Here is a 15712-nt window from a genome sequence, read left to right on the forward strand (position 1 = left end):
AATACGTTTAAAACAAATTATTGATTAAAAGTTGTGATAATAAATATCTATTATTTCTTTATAATTTAATAATAATAAATATATTCACTCTATTTATAACAACTCTAACAAACAAAAAATAGTTGATATAAGTATTAATAATAATTTAAATGTAATAATAATTATATGATCGATACATATGTTTATTACTATCATAATTGCAATACACGATTGTATTTATATTATTATTTTCTTCAAAGTTTTTTTTTAATCAAAAAGATTTTAAATATTTAGAAAAATGGCTAATTTGTAGACTTAAAAATTGACAAAATTGTCAACAATTTTCTGAAAAATTGATATAAAATATTACAAATAAAAACGATTTTTTTTAGTATATGTCAATTATAAATATAGTACAAATAAATACAATGCGAGACAGTATTAACGCTATTAATAAATGTAAAAAATATTGAACTTTAGATATTATGCTATGCTATGACACTCTAGAGTTGTTAAATGATTTAAAGTTAATAACTGAATAATTTTCTAAATAAAATTGAATTTAAGTGTAAATTTTATATTTAAAAAAAACAATTGAATCAAAATTACTGAACACATGTTTGGATTTAAATTTTCTTAATACATAATATAATAAATAATTATATAATTTTCAAAAACTATTGTTCCGACAAATATTTTAGTCAACACTACAGGTATAACAACCCCTATATGTGTTTGACATCACATTGTATTGCAATCGGAGTCATACAGTCTATCAGAGACTGTCTATAAATTTAAAGCAATTAATAAGCAGTTATTTGTTGTAAAGTTTTCATTCAATTTGAATAACTCATTGAAAGCATTGATTGACTTTTTTTTATTTGGGATCAAATTGTTTAGTGACAGCGATGTCTAATAAGACAGATATTTGCGTAAAGAACGGCAACGACAACAACACTCAGAAAGAATTACTTTATCTTCAGAAAGAACAACAACTAATTGATAGCATAATGACGAAGATTGAAATCCAAAGGAACAGATTGATGGTCGAGAAGTTGTCATTAGAAAGACTTATGAAGAAGAGAGATGAAGAAATCGATGAAATTCTTCATGGATTTCAAGATAACAATCAACACAACACTTATCAGACATCAAACAAAACTGATATCGACTTACAGAACAAACACTTTCTCGATTTAAAGACAAATCAAGTCTATAAAGAATTTGATGAACAAGAGGAGGAAGAAGAAGAAGACGATGACTAATGAAAACTTTATTTTAATTCAATAATTACCGGTAAATACTTAATAATTACAACAAAAGTCAAATAATTTATTTTAATAAATCTGTAAATTCATGTAAAAAACAATATTTATACTTAAAAATTAATTAACAATTAATCCATTAATTTGAATAAATAAAAATTTGATTATTTAACTAAACAGTTGACTATATTTTGAACTTTTTCTATCATTATATAACAAAATATAATTCACAGGTGTCTTATCATTGGTTTAATAACAAAAGTGTCAGTGAAATCATTAATGTAAGTCCAGTTATGGCACAAAATGAGTGTATATTATAATTTCAAATTATAAACAATAAATCATTTATCATAAGGTTATAATCTACATATAAATTTTGTTTAATTTCTAGTTTATACTGTATTATAATATATTAATTATTTGTGTTTAAAAATACATAATAAATTAACTACAATTTAATCTTAACATTAAATTTCTGTAAACATCGTAACTCTTTCTATATTAAGAAACCTGAAAACGACTGGAGACAAGTAAGTGATTGTCAAACCCATTGCCATATAAGTGATTACTTTGGAGGGAATCTCTATTGAGACGCGAATCTTATTCTTTGGATCTCTTGGGTCCAGATTTCGTATGTAACACAACAATGAAAAAACTAAGACTTTACCAAAGGCTCGGGCGGCGACTATAGTATATATATATTAATATAAACACAAAATCATTTACAAACAAACAAAAAATTAATACATTTTATTATACGATTGTTTCATCATATAATAAATAGTATAAAAGCAATCGTATAATAAAATGTATTAATTTTTTGTTTGTTTGTAAATGATTTTGTGCTTATATTTATAGTAAAACAACTCATTATTTCATAATTAATAATAAAATAATTATTAGCATTACTTATGCATAATATTCCGATTGATAGTCTTAATAACGATAGACCAATAACTTCATATCCGGGCCATAATATTGGAAAAGGAGGCGGAAGTGATGGTCCCTTATAAATACCCAATTGATAGTTAAGCCACGAACCCAATAGAATTCCAGCGCCCGAACCCATTATAATACATGTGTCTCCTCTGGCCGGTGACCAGCGATCAGACTTGGGATAAACAGTCGACAAAAATACTATTAATGGTATTGTTATCAATGGAGAGTAAAGACTGGTCAGATGGAAGTGATCGATGGCGTCAACCAATGGAATAATTATTATCATTAATAAAGCTGTCAATAAAAGACCAGCTAATATGTCCTACAAATTATCGGATTTACAAACAATAATTTAGAAACAAATTTAATGATGTATTGGGAAAAAAGGTAATGAAAACATACGATAACGGAATGCATTCCCAAATATAGACGACTCCCGCAAACCAATAAACACCACAGAATTGCAAAGACTATTCCGATCCAAAGCGGGTACTGATTGACAACATTTGACAACAATTTCAGTAAATAAAAACCAACAAAATTATGAGAAAATCATAATTACTTCGTATCTGTTGATTGTAAATATAACGAGACAGAAGGGAAGAGCAGATCCGACCATTGCGTGAGTCGATGGCATACCGTATTCAACGGCGTATTCTGGTTCAAGAACAACAACAGGCGGTGACTCGGGTCGCGGCCATTTGATTACATCTTTCAATGCCTGACCGAAATACATGATAATAACCCAAACGAGAACAAGTCTTCGGCCGACAGCACTGTCTATATTCCAGAACCAAATCGGGAAGAATGAGGCGTAAAACATCTCATATCCAAGAGATGCACCAAAACTGAACAAATAATACCAAAACTTATTGTCAATCGTATAGTCAATCTGTTCCGGTTCTTCATCGCTTGTATTATCTGTAGCCGATGTTGAGTACGACTCACTGTCTGATCCATTCAGTTCTTGTTTCATATTTCTCTTTTTCAAATTATTTGAATGACTTCCATATCTTTGATAACCGTTTGACTGATTAACCGAATCAATGGTCAATTGTTTGGGTCGTCTTTCGTCTTTACGAATGACATGAATACCGAAAAAGTTTTGAAACTTTGACACAAAATATGGATCTTTGAGTGTTTCGATGTACGACCAGATAAGTGATGATTGCTTGACATCGGTGGCAGTTTTGGAAGAGATCAAGTCATGTGACATCTTGTGGTATATTATTTGGTTTAATATAATGTCAAACAATCGATACTTTCAATAAAACCATTGATTAGATGTTGTCTTTAAACTATAAAAAACATTCAAAAATATCACAAAATTGTGTCAAATGAAGAGTCAATCAGTTTTGACGACAATTAACCCAAAAAAACCAAATCATATAAAATATCGGATAATATAAGAGATAATTACAGACAACTAATCCATTGTTAATCACATGAAATGATACATAACTTATGTAACATAAGACAAAAGCTTTGGTTTACTATCCGTTGGTTACAATCAATCAGTCATTTGTTTGACCCGTTAGTGACAACAATATCTTCACTCATTTGATGCCAGAAGTGGTGTCATCTGAGGGTTCATTCAATACAAGTCATAGATTTTGTTGTCATTTGAAAAACACATTCATATGTTTAACACGTGTTTTGGGTTTTAAACTGTTTTTTTTAATTTGTTTTAATTAAAAAACACATTTAAATCTTTGACAACAATGTCTGAGATGTTTAAGTGTGGATCCATTGCTAATATCATCAATAAGTCCGACAAAAACCAAGACATCGATGTCGACCAAAGCGGCGAAAATGAAGAGAAAAAACACAAGAAGTCGATGAATAAGTTTTGCGTAAATATTAAGAATAATAACAATAAGATTATTGAATTGAAGAAGTTTGATGTCCAGAGTAATGGTAATGAAGATAATAATAATAAGAATAAGAAGAATGAAGACAATCGTAATAATGGAAGTGTTGATACTGACAGTGAAGATAAAGACAAAATAGTTAACAATAATAAACAGAAAAGAAATAAAAAGATATGGAAAAAATCTTTGACTGAAAAGATAGAGAAGAATAATGAAAGGACTGTTTTTGTGGGAAATTTGCCAAAAGATATCACTATTAAAGTGAGTTTTTTGTGACAATTGATTTAAAATTATTTAATAAATTGATATAATTGTTTGTCGCAGTATTTAAAGAGCATTTTCAAGAATTATGGATCAATTGAGACAATTAGATTGAGAGGTGCTGTACCTGAAAAAGAAAAGATGCCGAAGAAGGTGGCCGTCATTACGTATGTTTTAATTGATTAATACTGTATTTGAGACAAACATTGTCACTAAACTAATGATAAATTAATTTTATTATATAATTATTTAGTAAAAGTTTTCATCCGATAAAAGACAATATCAATGCTTACGTTGTCTTTAGTAAACGAGAAGAAGCCGTCAATGCTCTCCAATTGTATGAATATAATCTCTTATTTTGAAAACAAACTTTTAAACAGTTTATTACCTAATTAACAGAAATGGTAGTGAATTAGATGGACATCACATAAGAGTAGATTTGGCACTCAATGCTCAGACTCACGACAGTTCCCGATCCATATTCATTGGAAACCTTCCGTTTGCCGTAAAAGAAGATGAATTATATGAGACATTCAATGATTTTGGCGACATTTCAGCCGTTAGAGTCATCAGAGATTCAAAGACTGGCGTCGGAAAGGGCTTTGGTTTCGTTACATTTGCTTCGAAAGATAGCGTCGTTTTGGTTCTCGAGAAGAATGAATTTAAACTTAGAGGACGACTACTTAGAGTTATTAGGTCTAAGAATGAGTCAAATAATAATAATAATAAACAAAATTTAGTTAACAAACAAAAAGCAGATAAAACTAAGAAAAAACGTAAAGATATTACTGACAAAAGTCAAACACAAGAAATGGGTAAACAAAACAAGAAAATGAAATCAATTGAAAAATCAGAATTTGAAGGAATTTCGGCCAAGAAATTGAAGAAAACAGTAAAGAAAAAGAAAGAAATGAAAGCAATCAAACAAAAGATAATTCAGAAAAAATTGTCGCAAATATTTACCATAACTAAGATGTGAATCAAAAATATCATTAAATTTAATTATTATTTTTATTATTTAGCAAACAATTAAAAACCATTATATTATTGTTAAATCTCACAATAATTAAATTATAAACATAAATATAATGTCTAATCGTATTTGGAGTATAAATATTGCAAACATATATCATATATATATAATAACGGTATATAAAGTTTGTTATTCTTGTGTTCTGTAAATATGTTAATTCATATATAAATGTTATTATTATTTTTGATTGAAAGCAAATATTTTAAGAACCGGCAGAATTGGTTTGAATAGTATTTTTCTTGAGCTCTAACATGTGTTTGACATTTCGTGGCAAATATTTCCACTGTTTGTGTAGCAAATGGTAATTCATAACCGATGCGTCCAAACACAATCTTAGAAGCGATTTCGGTACAAATCTTAATACTATTATATCTCCGGAGTAAAGCTAACAATAAATTTTTTCAGTCAATTCAACATTAAAATCATTGAATCAATTGTTTTTGAAATACCAAACTTACATCTTTTATATTTCTTAAGTTTTGTAAATCCAATATATTATGAGTCGCACCACCAAAGATGATAACTGCGTTTCAATAGTAAAAATGAGTAGAAAAACAAAGTTTACTAAAGACTAATAGACTTACTTTCACCAAAAGACGATGCAATAGATGAATGCCAAATCCTTGGCTTATTAAAAGGTAGATCAATGGTAGACCAGGTCATCGACTCAATATCTAATGCCCAGCAATCACTTAGTGGTTTATTGTCTTGACTGAAACCACCGTAAAGTATAATTTGTTTGTCAGACAATGGTGTAAATGAATGCCACGATCTGCCGATAGGAACTGATGTTTCGTTATTATCATTAAAAGAGTACACTTCAGTCCAAGACATTTGTTTCATATCTAAAGAATATATGTCATTCATTCTTAACTCTTCATGTCTTCCGCCAAATATATAAACTTTATGACCAACTTTTGCGACGGCATGAGCTGCTCGTGGAATAGGAACCTTACCCTCAGTTTTAAACCAAACCCATTGGTTAAATGTAAGGTCATAATAGACCAATTGATTGTTCCAACCTCTTGGGTAGTGCTTTTGATAGTAAAGAAATTACAATTAATTATAGTTTTATTATAAATATATATATATATATATATATATATATATTAGAGATATACCCAATGAGATTTGGGATCATAAACAAAGTCAAAGTTGCGTTCATCTCTTGTTTCAATGGGAACGCATCCATAACCACCAAATAAGTACATTCTTTCAAAATTATTTAATATTAATTAAAATATATTTTTAGGTGTATTTCAAAATCAATAATAGACTAATACTTATTATCATATATCCAACAAACACTTTTATCACAGGCCAGCGGTCTTTTTCCCAATGGTTCCAATTGTTTCCATTGAAAGTTCTTTAGGTTTAATCTGAAGAGTTGATTGGAGTTTCCCTCTTCAGTATATCCGCCAAACATATAGAGATAGTGACTACTGATGATACACGAGGCGCCCGAAGTGCCCGCCGGTATGTCAGTAGTCGACATTTCACCCGTACATCTCCTCATTGACCTCAATGGTCATAAAATTGCTATTAGTATTGCTATAATTTGCTAATATATAGTATAATTCAAACCATTTTTCAATGAGTGTGTCATAAATCCATAATTCTTGTGATGACAAGTATTTTGTTTGCATCTCTTTCTAATAAACAACAAAAATATTTTGTCAATCATTTAATTTTATTCAATTAATATAACTATTAATATTGTTGTATATCTAACATGTATAGCAAATTAAACGAGTCAATGACCTTTTCATTGAACAAAATAAATCTCTATTAAATATAATTTAACATAAAATGCTATTATAATACAATCACATAAAATTATTGAATTTAATAAATTTTAATTTTATTTGGCAATAGATAGAAACGTTACTACAGTTACTATAAAAGTATATTTTATTACAACACCTAAATGATAGTCCTGTTCATACAATATCATGAATTTTTCAAATCCGATTGAAATGTCTATTTCATGTCTTATTAGTTATAATTCATTGATAACAATAACCTTAAAAAAGGACCCATCTCAGCTAAAACTGCTTAATTATAATTTGTCAAAATTTACGTATAAATAATATTTAATAATAAGTTTTTAAATTAATTATTCAGTGTCATAAACATTTATGTGTCATAAATTATTTTAATATATAAGGTTATAATTTTGACTCAAATAATTTAATGAAAATTATTAATAATAAATTGGATCAAATATTCTGAATCTAATAAGTTTTAAATTTCTAGAGGGGTTTAAAAATTTTTTTTTGAACTAATCCACATGAATACTACCTATAATTATCCGAACAATAACCGTTATAATACCCGTAAATATTATATTATATAATAATCATTAAAAGAAATAATACAGTATTTAGATATTTAAATAATACTTTCAGTAGTCAAAAGTTTTGATTATACTATTCATAACAAACAAATGCAAAGTTTGACGGAAATTAAAAATAAAGGAAAGTCAGTCGTGAACCGGGACTTACATTATATCCATTATAACCGCCCAAAACATACATCAAACACATATCGTAATCAAAGGCACACATGTGTCCAATCCTTCCGACGGCAATATCGACCAACTCTTCACTCATTTTGTGGTCAAACAAAAAACAAATGAGACTTTTTTTTATTTAGGATACAAATTGTTTATAACTATAATTATTGAATAATTAAAATATGAATAGACTGTACAAATAGTATTTCAGATTTTGAGTGAATCCTAAATCTATTTTTTAAATTATATTTTTGACCTTAAGTTATACCACAAGAAAGCTAATCAGTGAATATTTGTTTGATGTATATGTCTATTATATTCAAAGACAATGTCTTAATACCATTTATAACACAACCGATAGTAAAAGACAGTCGTATTATAAAATTAATTGTCAATAGTTTTTGATACTATGTTTGACTATTTATGTTTGACTGTTAAACACTGATAAATAATATAATATTAATGATATTATCGGTCTATCTATACATTCAATTCACATAAAGATCATACATATATTGGTATAATAATTGCACTCTTTATTTATTAGCTTTCATGTGATACAAATTAATTTAAATATTAAATTTTGTTACAAATCAATAATAGATATAATTTAGGATTCAATCAATAGTTAAGTATTGTATTAAAAGAGTTGGCGTTTACATCAATACTTGTGTCATATATGATATGACAACAGATAAACAATTAACGGGTAATTCAAATACTCATTGTTTTGTAATCGCAATCAAGTTTACAAACTTTATAAACAAATATAAGTCATATTGTTTTCATTCACTAAACCATTTATTTATCAAATTTTCTGTTTACACACTCTCTCTCTCTCTCTCTCTCTCTCTCTCTCTCTCTCTCTCTCTCTCTCTCTCTCTCTCTCTCTCTCTCTCTCTCTCTCTCTCTCTCTCTCTCTCTCTCTCTCTCTCTCTCTCTCTCTCTCTCTCTCTCTCACTCACTCACTCACTCACTCACTCACTCACTCACTCACTCACTCACTCACTCAGAAATAATCTCATATATATAGATGATATGTGAATATCAATCAAATTCTGTTATATTCTATGTAATAGTGATCCAAAACCGAAACATTTTATAAAACAAACCTAAACCGAGATTCATATATATAAAGTCAGAAATAGAGAAAAAATAATCAAAAAGTTTTGAACTTAAGGGCAAAGTTTAGAAAAATACTAATAAAACAGTTAAATTGATATAAATTAATAAAATAATTAAAAAGCTGTATAACCGATAATTTGAAAACCGATAATTTATTAATAAAAACCAATTTTCAGAAACAAATTGTTTTGCTTTTGAACTCTACTTTGTATTTTCAAAAATAAATGAAATGTTTTTGTTAATTATGTTATTTATATAATTAAAGTCTTTAAACGATAAAGTTTTTGGCAAATTGTCATTTAATAAATTATTTAAAATTATTAAATTACATAATAATGCTTAACATTAACAATGACATTATATGATAAAAATCTAATCAAAAAAAATATTTAAAAACTAATGAATGGGTTTTACTGTATTATTAAAATTACAATCAGTATATTTGTTATAAAATTAAAATATAATGCAATAGTTTTGAGTTTTGGCTAAAAATTAGGATATAATTGAAGTTTTTGTTAATTTTGTAGACAATTGTTGCAAATCATATCAAATAAAACAAACATAATTTGCAAATAATAATAATATTTATTTGACTTTCCGTTTATTTATAAAAGGGTCGGAAAGGGATGTATATATGACAGCCGTTACATAAATAAGCATTTCTTATATTAAATTACTTTTACTTTATTATTGTTATTATAAAAATTTCGATAAATTATATATAATTTATATTATATAAATTAATTACAAAGTAATTATTAGATTAAAGATAAAAATTATACTTTATTAAATAAATATTAATGTAAAATTTTAAACAAATGCAATTTATAAAATGTAATTATATTGTAATAAATATAAAGTTTATATAAACAAAATATTATTTATATAAAAGTTTACTTCTATTTAATTTAAAATAATAATATACTGTTAATCAAAAATGTTATAAAATTAAAATAAAAAATGCCCTAATATTATAATAACTACAATAAATATAAACGACTACTCAATTCAAGGAAATGTCACTCAAAACAACTCAAATATTATGGATTTTGTAATTTTTTTATAGAAATATTTGTTTATTAACATAAAAAACATCTAAAAATAAATTCAAATACATTTATAAAAACATTAATAATTATATATAAAGTTATTTTGTTTTTATAACAGATTCCTTACCTCTGAATGTATATTTAAATACAAAATATTTAGATATAATTTATTTATGTTATAAATGTTGAAATGATTCAAATGTTCAAACAGTTTAACGCATCCTTTTGTTAACTTTTTTCTTCCCTCTAATCTGTAAATACTTTAAACAATATTTTCATTGAACCAATCATTTGAAGATAGTTTTGAAGTCAAACTTTTGAGAGAGTCTTAAACAGCGGCGCCGACGACGACAGCGGCGATGCTTTTAATTTCAATTATCTGTCCAACAATACGTTGGACTTAAAAGTGACCAAGGACAATGTTGTAGATAATTTTAAAATGGATAAGATTGTAATTGGTCATTTTTTAATTAATTGCATTATTGGGCAGATAATTGCAGTCGACTATCATTTTTACAATTTTTAACAGTCGACTGTATATTATCTGCCCATTCATATAATTAATTAAAAATGACCAATTACAATATTATCCAGTTTAAAATTATCTACAACATTGTCCTTGGTCACTTTTAAGTCCGACGTATTGTTGACCAGATATTTAAAATTAAAAGCATCGCCGCTGTCGTCGTGGGCGCCGCTGTTTAAGACTCTCACCAAACTTTTTTATAGTCATACAAATGTTATATTATTGTTAAAATCCTATAATAACATCAATCTTTAAATTTCATTTATAAAACTAACATTTGAAACAAATTCAATATCTTATTAAATGAAATGGTTATATAATTTAGACTTAATTAAATAATATTGCCTACAATTATAATTTTTAAGACAAAACTAATTAAACTATAATTTATTACAACTTTAATTTTCCCAATTTTTACTATAAAATTGTTTTTTTTAAATATGTATTTTGTTTGCGTAATATTTAATTTAATACTAATAAAAAATGTAATATCAAATTATAATTAAAGTTCATAATAATTATGTTTTTACATAAATTATTATATGTTATTCAAAAACTATATAAATTAAATCAAAATATATGTTTAATAATATAAATTGTTTTATATTTTGAATGTTTGATTATGTTTATGGTTTAATTTACTTTTTATTTTTTGTTGAGATTTTGTTTATTTTAATAAATAATATGAGAAAAAATATTATTTGAATTATTATAATATATTATTAAAATCAATGAAATAGATTGAGATGATTGAGAATTCAATGGTTAAGTGATCTATAAATTCAATTATTATAATATAAAACTGTTTGTGAGTTTAGTGTCCTCTAAATGAGTGCAACAAAAAATTATAGCAATTATTGAAAAGTCCCCCAAAAAGTGATGTCAATGAGTGAGTGAATGAGTGATGCATTGAATGCCGTGAATGTTGTTTGTGAGCGAAAAACACACTTATATTATATACAATGCTTTACTCTATATATTCTACTATAGCTTTAAACTATAGGATAGCTTTAAACGTATAGTACTGTACAGTCTATACTAACTATTAATAAAGTGTAGTATATATTGTGAATGCATTGTATGATTGTATGTATTATTATATAATTAAAGGCAAAACTGGAAAAAACAGTGAAAGCAGTGAAACACACAATACATTTGTGTTATGTTATTATGTTATGAGTCGATAAACGATACGATATATTGTATGTATTGAATACTATATGACATTATAAACAGTGTTATTATGTTTTTTGATATATAAATATCAAATTATTTAATAATTTATTGAAAGCCATGACTCAAACAAATCGATGAAACAAATGTTAATTTATATTGACTTTGCATATGATTTACTCATCAATAGTGCACTCAATTAGCCATATATTAAGCCATTTGTAAAAACATTTTGTCTATTGATTTGTATTTTTCATATCAATTGATCATTTGATCCATTGTTCAGTGATTTCTGAAGACAACAAAAATCGCTCACATGTTGGCAATCAATTGTTTTCAATGATCATCACCACTATCTATGCATCAATCCATTTGATCCCAATTGTTACCACTAATTGCTGCAATTATTTGTGATATTAATTGATTAGAAATAAAATCTTAAGAAACGATTTACGATTGACACCAAAGCATCGGTTGTCAGTTTGTATGACATTTCGAAGTCGTTGTTAAAACTAAACAAATATGAGGTAAGAACTGATTGATAACCATCTGTTGATGTTTTTAACCACATCTGACAAATATATTTGTTTGGATCAGTTGCGAGACATCGATATCATCTGCCAGAGCATCAGTCATGATCTATGACGACAACACCAAGAAATGGTTGCCAAGTGGTTCTTCATCGGGTTTGTCTCGGGTCCACATCTATCAACACATACAGAACAATACATTCCGAGTCGTTGGACGCAAACTACAGGACCACGAAGTGAGTCAACATTTGTTTTATTAACACAACGGATGTCATGATTATGTTGTCCATAGGTTGTCATCAATTGCGCCATTTTAAAGGGTCTTAAGTATAATCAGGCGACGCCTACATTCCATCAGTGGAGAGATAACCGTCAGGTCTATGGACTCAACTTCAGCAGCAAAGAAGAGGCCGACGCCTTTGCACTCACAATGATTAAGGTATTGGACGTATTGAACCAAAATGTGACCAATAATGTGACCAATAAGATGGCCGATATGTCCATAACATCGAACCAACAGCCACTCTATGGACATATCGGTACACCCGATGACTATGGCATCGGTGGCGGCGGTCAGCAGTGGAATCAAAATCAAGTTAATGATATTAATGAGTGGAAACAACAGCAAATGATTCAAGATATGAATCATATGAATCGTGTGGTGAATCACAATCACATAATGAGTCAACCAATTAATCAACAAATGTCTCAACCAATGTCTCAACCAATACAACCACCCATACAGTCATCAGTTCCTCAGATTCCACAGTCAGTACCACAGCAACCAACTTATGGTACGCATACACATCATAGAAACCCTTCTGCTACTAATAATGGTGTTATTACTCAACAAACGCAACCCATTCATCAAATGCCACAACAAATACAACCGATTCATCAAATGCCACAACAAATACAACCACCCGTTCAAGCAATTTGTGCCCCACCTCCACCACCGCCGCCACCACCACCTCCGGGTCTATTAAGTGGTCCGCCACCCGCTCCTCAAATGCCACCTGTAAATAGGCCAGCTGTGACCAATACTACCAGTACCAGTAACATGAATGGCACTTCTCCTTTACCGCAAACGGGTGGACCCGTCAACTTAGCTTCAGCTTTGGCTTCAGCCAAACTTAAACGAACAACTTCTTCGGCCACAAGAGATGATAGTTCTGGAGAGACTAATACAAGAGCTCCGGTTGCCAACAATCTAATGGATGAAATGGCTAAAACATTGGCCAGAAGGAGGGCACAGGCAGAAGGCTCACAAACTTCTAGTTCCGATCAATACGATAGCAGTTCTAATAATACTAATAATAACACTTCTTCCAGAAACCGTACCACCAATGGAAGCAATAGTCCATCAAAAGATAATAATAATGAAACCAATACTCAAAGGTTTTTATTTGTTTACAGTATTTAATTAAAGATAATTATATTATTTTATTGTGAATTATATTAGACAAAGAACGGGATCAGTCGATAGCGATCCCATAAAAGTTAACGGAATCGACGGATTAGATGTCGAAAGATTCAAAAATGAAATTATGGGTGAAATACGTAAAGAGTTTAATAAAATGAAACTCGAAATAATAGATGGTTTGTTTGATTTTTTTTTTAATTGAGAATTTTAGTATAAAATATTTTTTTCTGATTTCTAGCCATAAAAATGGAATTAAATAGAAGATAAACTCATCGATAATGGATTAAGTGGTATATATCTATTAATATATATATATATATATATATATATATATATATATATTATTTTATATCTATATGAGTTGAGAGCAAATCAGATGATGTGCTAATTTTTGCTAAATTATTTTTTTGCCAATTATATCATATATTATGAACACAATACGTATTAATTATTTTTTGTAAACTTTACGTTTTTATGTAATTTTTTAATGAGAAATGGGGTCTCAAATGGATAACTGTATATAAAAATGAATATCACGGCTGAGTTATACATAATTTTATAGTCACTCTATAACATGGAAAGTGCTATAAATTTTTCATAATAATTGATGAATAATGACAGGATATATGCGTTTTTATTAAATTAAATTTATTTATTTATTTACGCTTTAATCTGGATGTGATTTAAAATAATTTAATAATGATAATAAAAATATATAAATATTTTATGTTACAGTATATACATGTATAGTATTTTTTGAATTGATTGACAACTCGGAAGTCAAGTGTAGGACTTTCGCAATTGATCTCTAGATTACCGGTTATTACAGAAATTAAAGATATTTAAACAAATGTATTGTTATATTGAAACCCCATTTCTAGAAAGTAATTATTTCATAAATTAATTTTATGTATTATTTTAATTAAGACCGAAGTGAGTGAGTTTTTACAGAAAGTATTTTTCATTGTTTATAAACCATTTCTTTTAGTAATAATTTCTAAAATACATTATAATATATTAATTAAATACATAAATACAGTATATTTAACAAAATTTAAACGATAACTAAACTATTGATATTGATTTGAGGAATTTGATTACTCAAATATTTATAACAATTATTGTATCATTAGATTTATGAATTTTAAATATTACAAAATAGAAAATATTAATTAAATTATATATAAAATTTAATTAGCATTCAATTTAAAGTACTTAACTGCTGCTCTAAATATGCCTATAACTGCATTGTTGGGTAAATGTTTTATTGTTAATTTGCCTGTTTATCATTATATAATGAGTAACCAAGGTAAATTTGTATTATTAAAAATGTATGGCGTAATAATAATTTTTGAGTCAATTACATATATTTTAGTTAAAATAGATAAGAAAGTATCAGTATTAATAGCTACTTTAATTACAAAATCAAAATTAATTTAATCAACAGTAATATTGAAATTATTATCAATTATATTAATACTATATTAATTGTATACATTTTTACTTTAATTACAAAATTACCTTGATTATTTATTTAATTATATAAATAGGCATAATTTATAGAAAAACTCAATATGCAACTATATAATTATATAAGCTTATCACTTATGATCTAAAATTTTTCACACATTTATACTATCAATTTTTAACCATTTGATTAATTTTATACCACTTTTAATATATCTACAATTTTTTTTACTTTTTATTTAAAAAAATATACCAAAGATTAAAAATATAAAAATTTTCAATTATGTGTGTCTTAAAAAACTTTCCAACTGATACTCAAAAAAAGTAATTTTTATCTATTAATCCAATGTTTTGTCATAATTTTATAGCTTAGCTATCGATAATTATATTTGTATATTCAAAAATATATAACTAAATTCAATAAATAACTTATCAAACTCAATTTATACATTATATAGATACTGCCATTATTAAATTGATAGCCATTTTTAATTAGTATTAAAAATTGATTCAATACTTTTCTGGTGCTTTACTGTATGTATAATTTAAAAAATTA

The 15712-nt window shown here is 27.1% G+C and overlaps 5 protein-coding genes across 5 annotated transcripts; 3 read left to right on the forward strand and 2 right to left on the reverse strand.

The window, feature by feature from the left end:
• The first annotated feature begins 664 nt into the window (after positions 1-664).
• LOC128952459 (snRNA-activating protein complex subunit 5-like) lies at positions 665-1302 on the forward strand. Its single transcript, XM_054297861.1, has 2 exons — positions 665-692; positions 880-1302. Exon 2 carries the CDS (start codon positions 888-890, stop codon positions 1242-1244), a length of 357 nt encoding a protein of 118 aa, XP_054153836.1. The 5' UTR covers positions 665-692; positions 880-887; the 3' UTR covers positions 1245-1302.
• Positions 1303-1711: 409 nt separating this feature from the next.
• Positions 1712-3755, reverse strand: LOC128953020 (sphingosine-1-phosphate phosphatase 2-like). Its single transcript, XM_054298511.1, has 5 exons — positions 3604-3755; positions 2746-3481; positions 2586-2675; positions 2154-2505; positions 1712-1929 (listed from the first exon to the last, which is right to left on the reverse strand). The coding sequence occupies exons 2-5, from the start codon at positions 3397-3399 to the stop codon at positions 1712-1714; spliced, it is 1314 nt and encodes a 437-aa protein (XP_054154486.1). The 5' UTR covers positions 3400-3481; positions 3604-3755.
• A 31-nt stretch (positions 3756-3786) lies between these two features.
• LOC128966265 (RNA-binding protein 34-like) lies at positions 3787-5294 on the forward strand. Its single transcript, XM_054313114.1, has 4 exons — positions 3787-4315; positions 4379-4482; positions 4569-4652; positions 4715-5294. Exons 1-4 carry the CDS (start codon positions 3905-3907, stop codon positions 5292-5294), a joined length of 1179 nt encoding a protein of 392 aa, XP_054169089.1. The 5' UTR covers positions 3787-3904.
• Positions 5295-5550: 256 nt separating this feature from the next.
• On the reverse strand, positions 5551-8015 carry LOC128966266 (kelch domain-containing protein 2-like). The gene is made up of 7 exons (XM_054313115.1): positions 7853-8015; positions 6933-7000; positions 6632-6868; positions 6470-6560; positions 5933-6383; positions 5807-5871; positions 5551-5733 (listed from the first exon to the last, which is right to left on the reverse strand). Exons 1-7 carry the CDS (start codon positions 7958-7960, stop codon positions 5551-5553), a joined length of 1203 nt encoding a protein of 400 aa, XP_054169090.1. The 5' UTR covers positions 7961-8015.
• A 3738-nt stretch (positions 8016-11753) lies between these two features.
• On the forward strand, positions 11754-14003 carry LOC128951731 (protein enabled-like). Its single transcript, XM_054296995.1, has 5 exons — positions 11754-12263; positions 12334-12502; positions 12559-13664; positions 13729-13865; positions 13928-14003. The coding sequence occupies exons 1-5, from the start codon at positions 12259-12261 to the stop codon at positions 13954-13956; spliced, it is 1446 nt and encodes a 481-aa protein (XP_054152970.1). The 5' UTR covers positions 11754-12258; the 3' UTR covers positions 13957-14003.
• The last annotated feature ends 1709 nt before the right edge of the window (positions 14004-15712 follow it).

Source organism: Oppia nitens, unplaced genomic scaffold (genome assembly GCF_028296485.1).
Source record: "Oppia nitens isolate AA-2021 unplaced genomic scaffold, nextdenovo-longstitch-racon4-pilon3 scaffold1_pilon_pilon_pilon, whole genome shotgun sequence".
In the NCBI taxonomy this organism is placed as follows: Eukaryota; Metazoa; Arthropoda; class Arachnida; order Sarcoptiformes; family Oppiidae; genus Oppia; species Oppia nitens.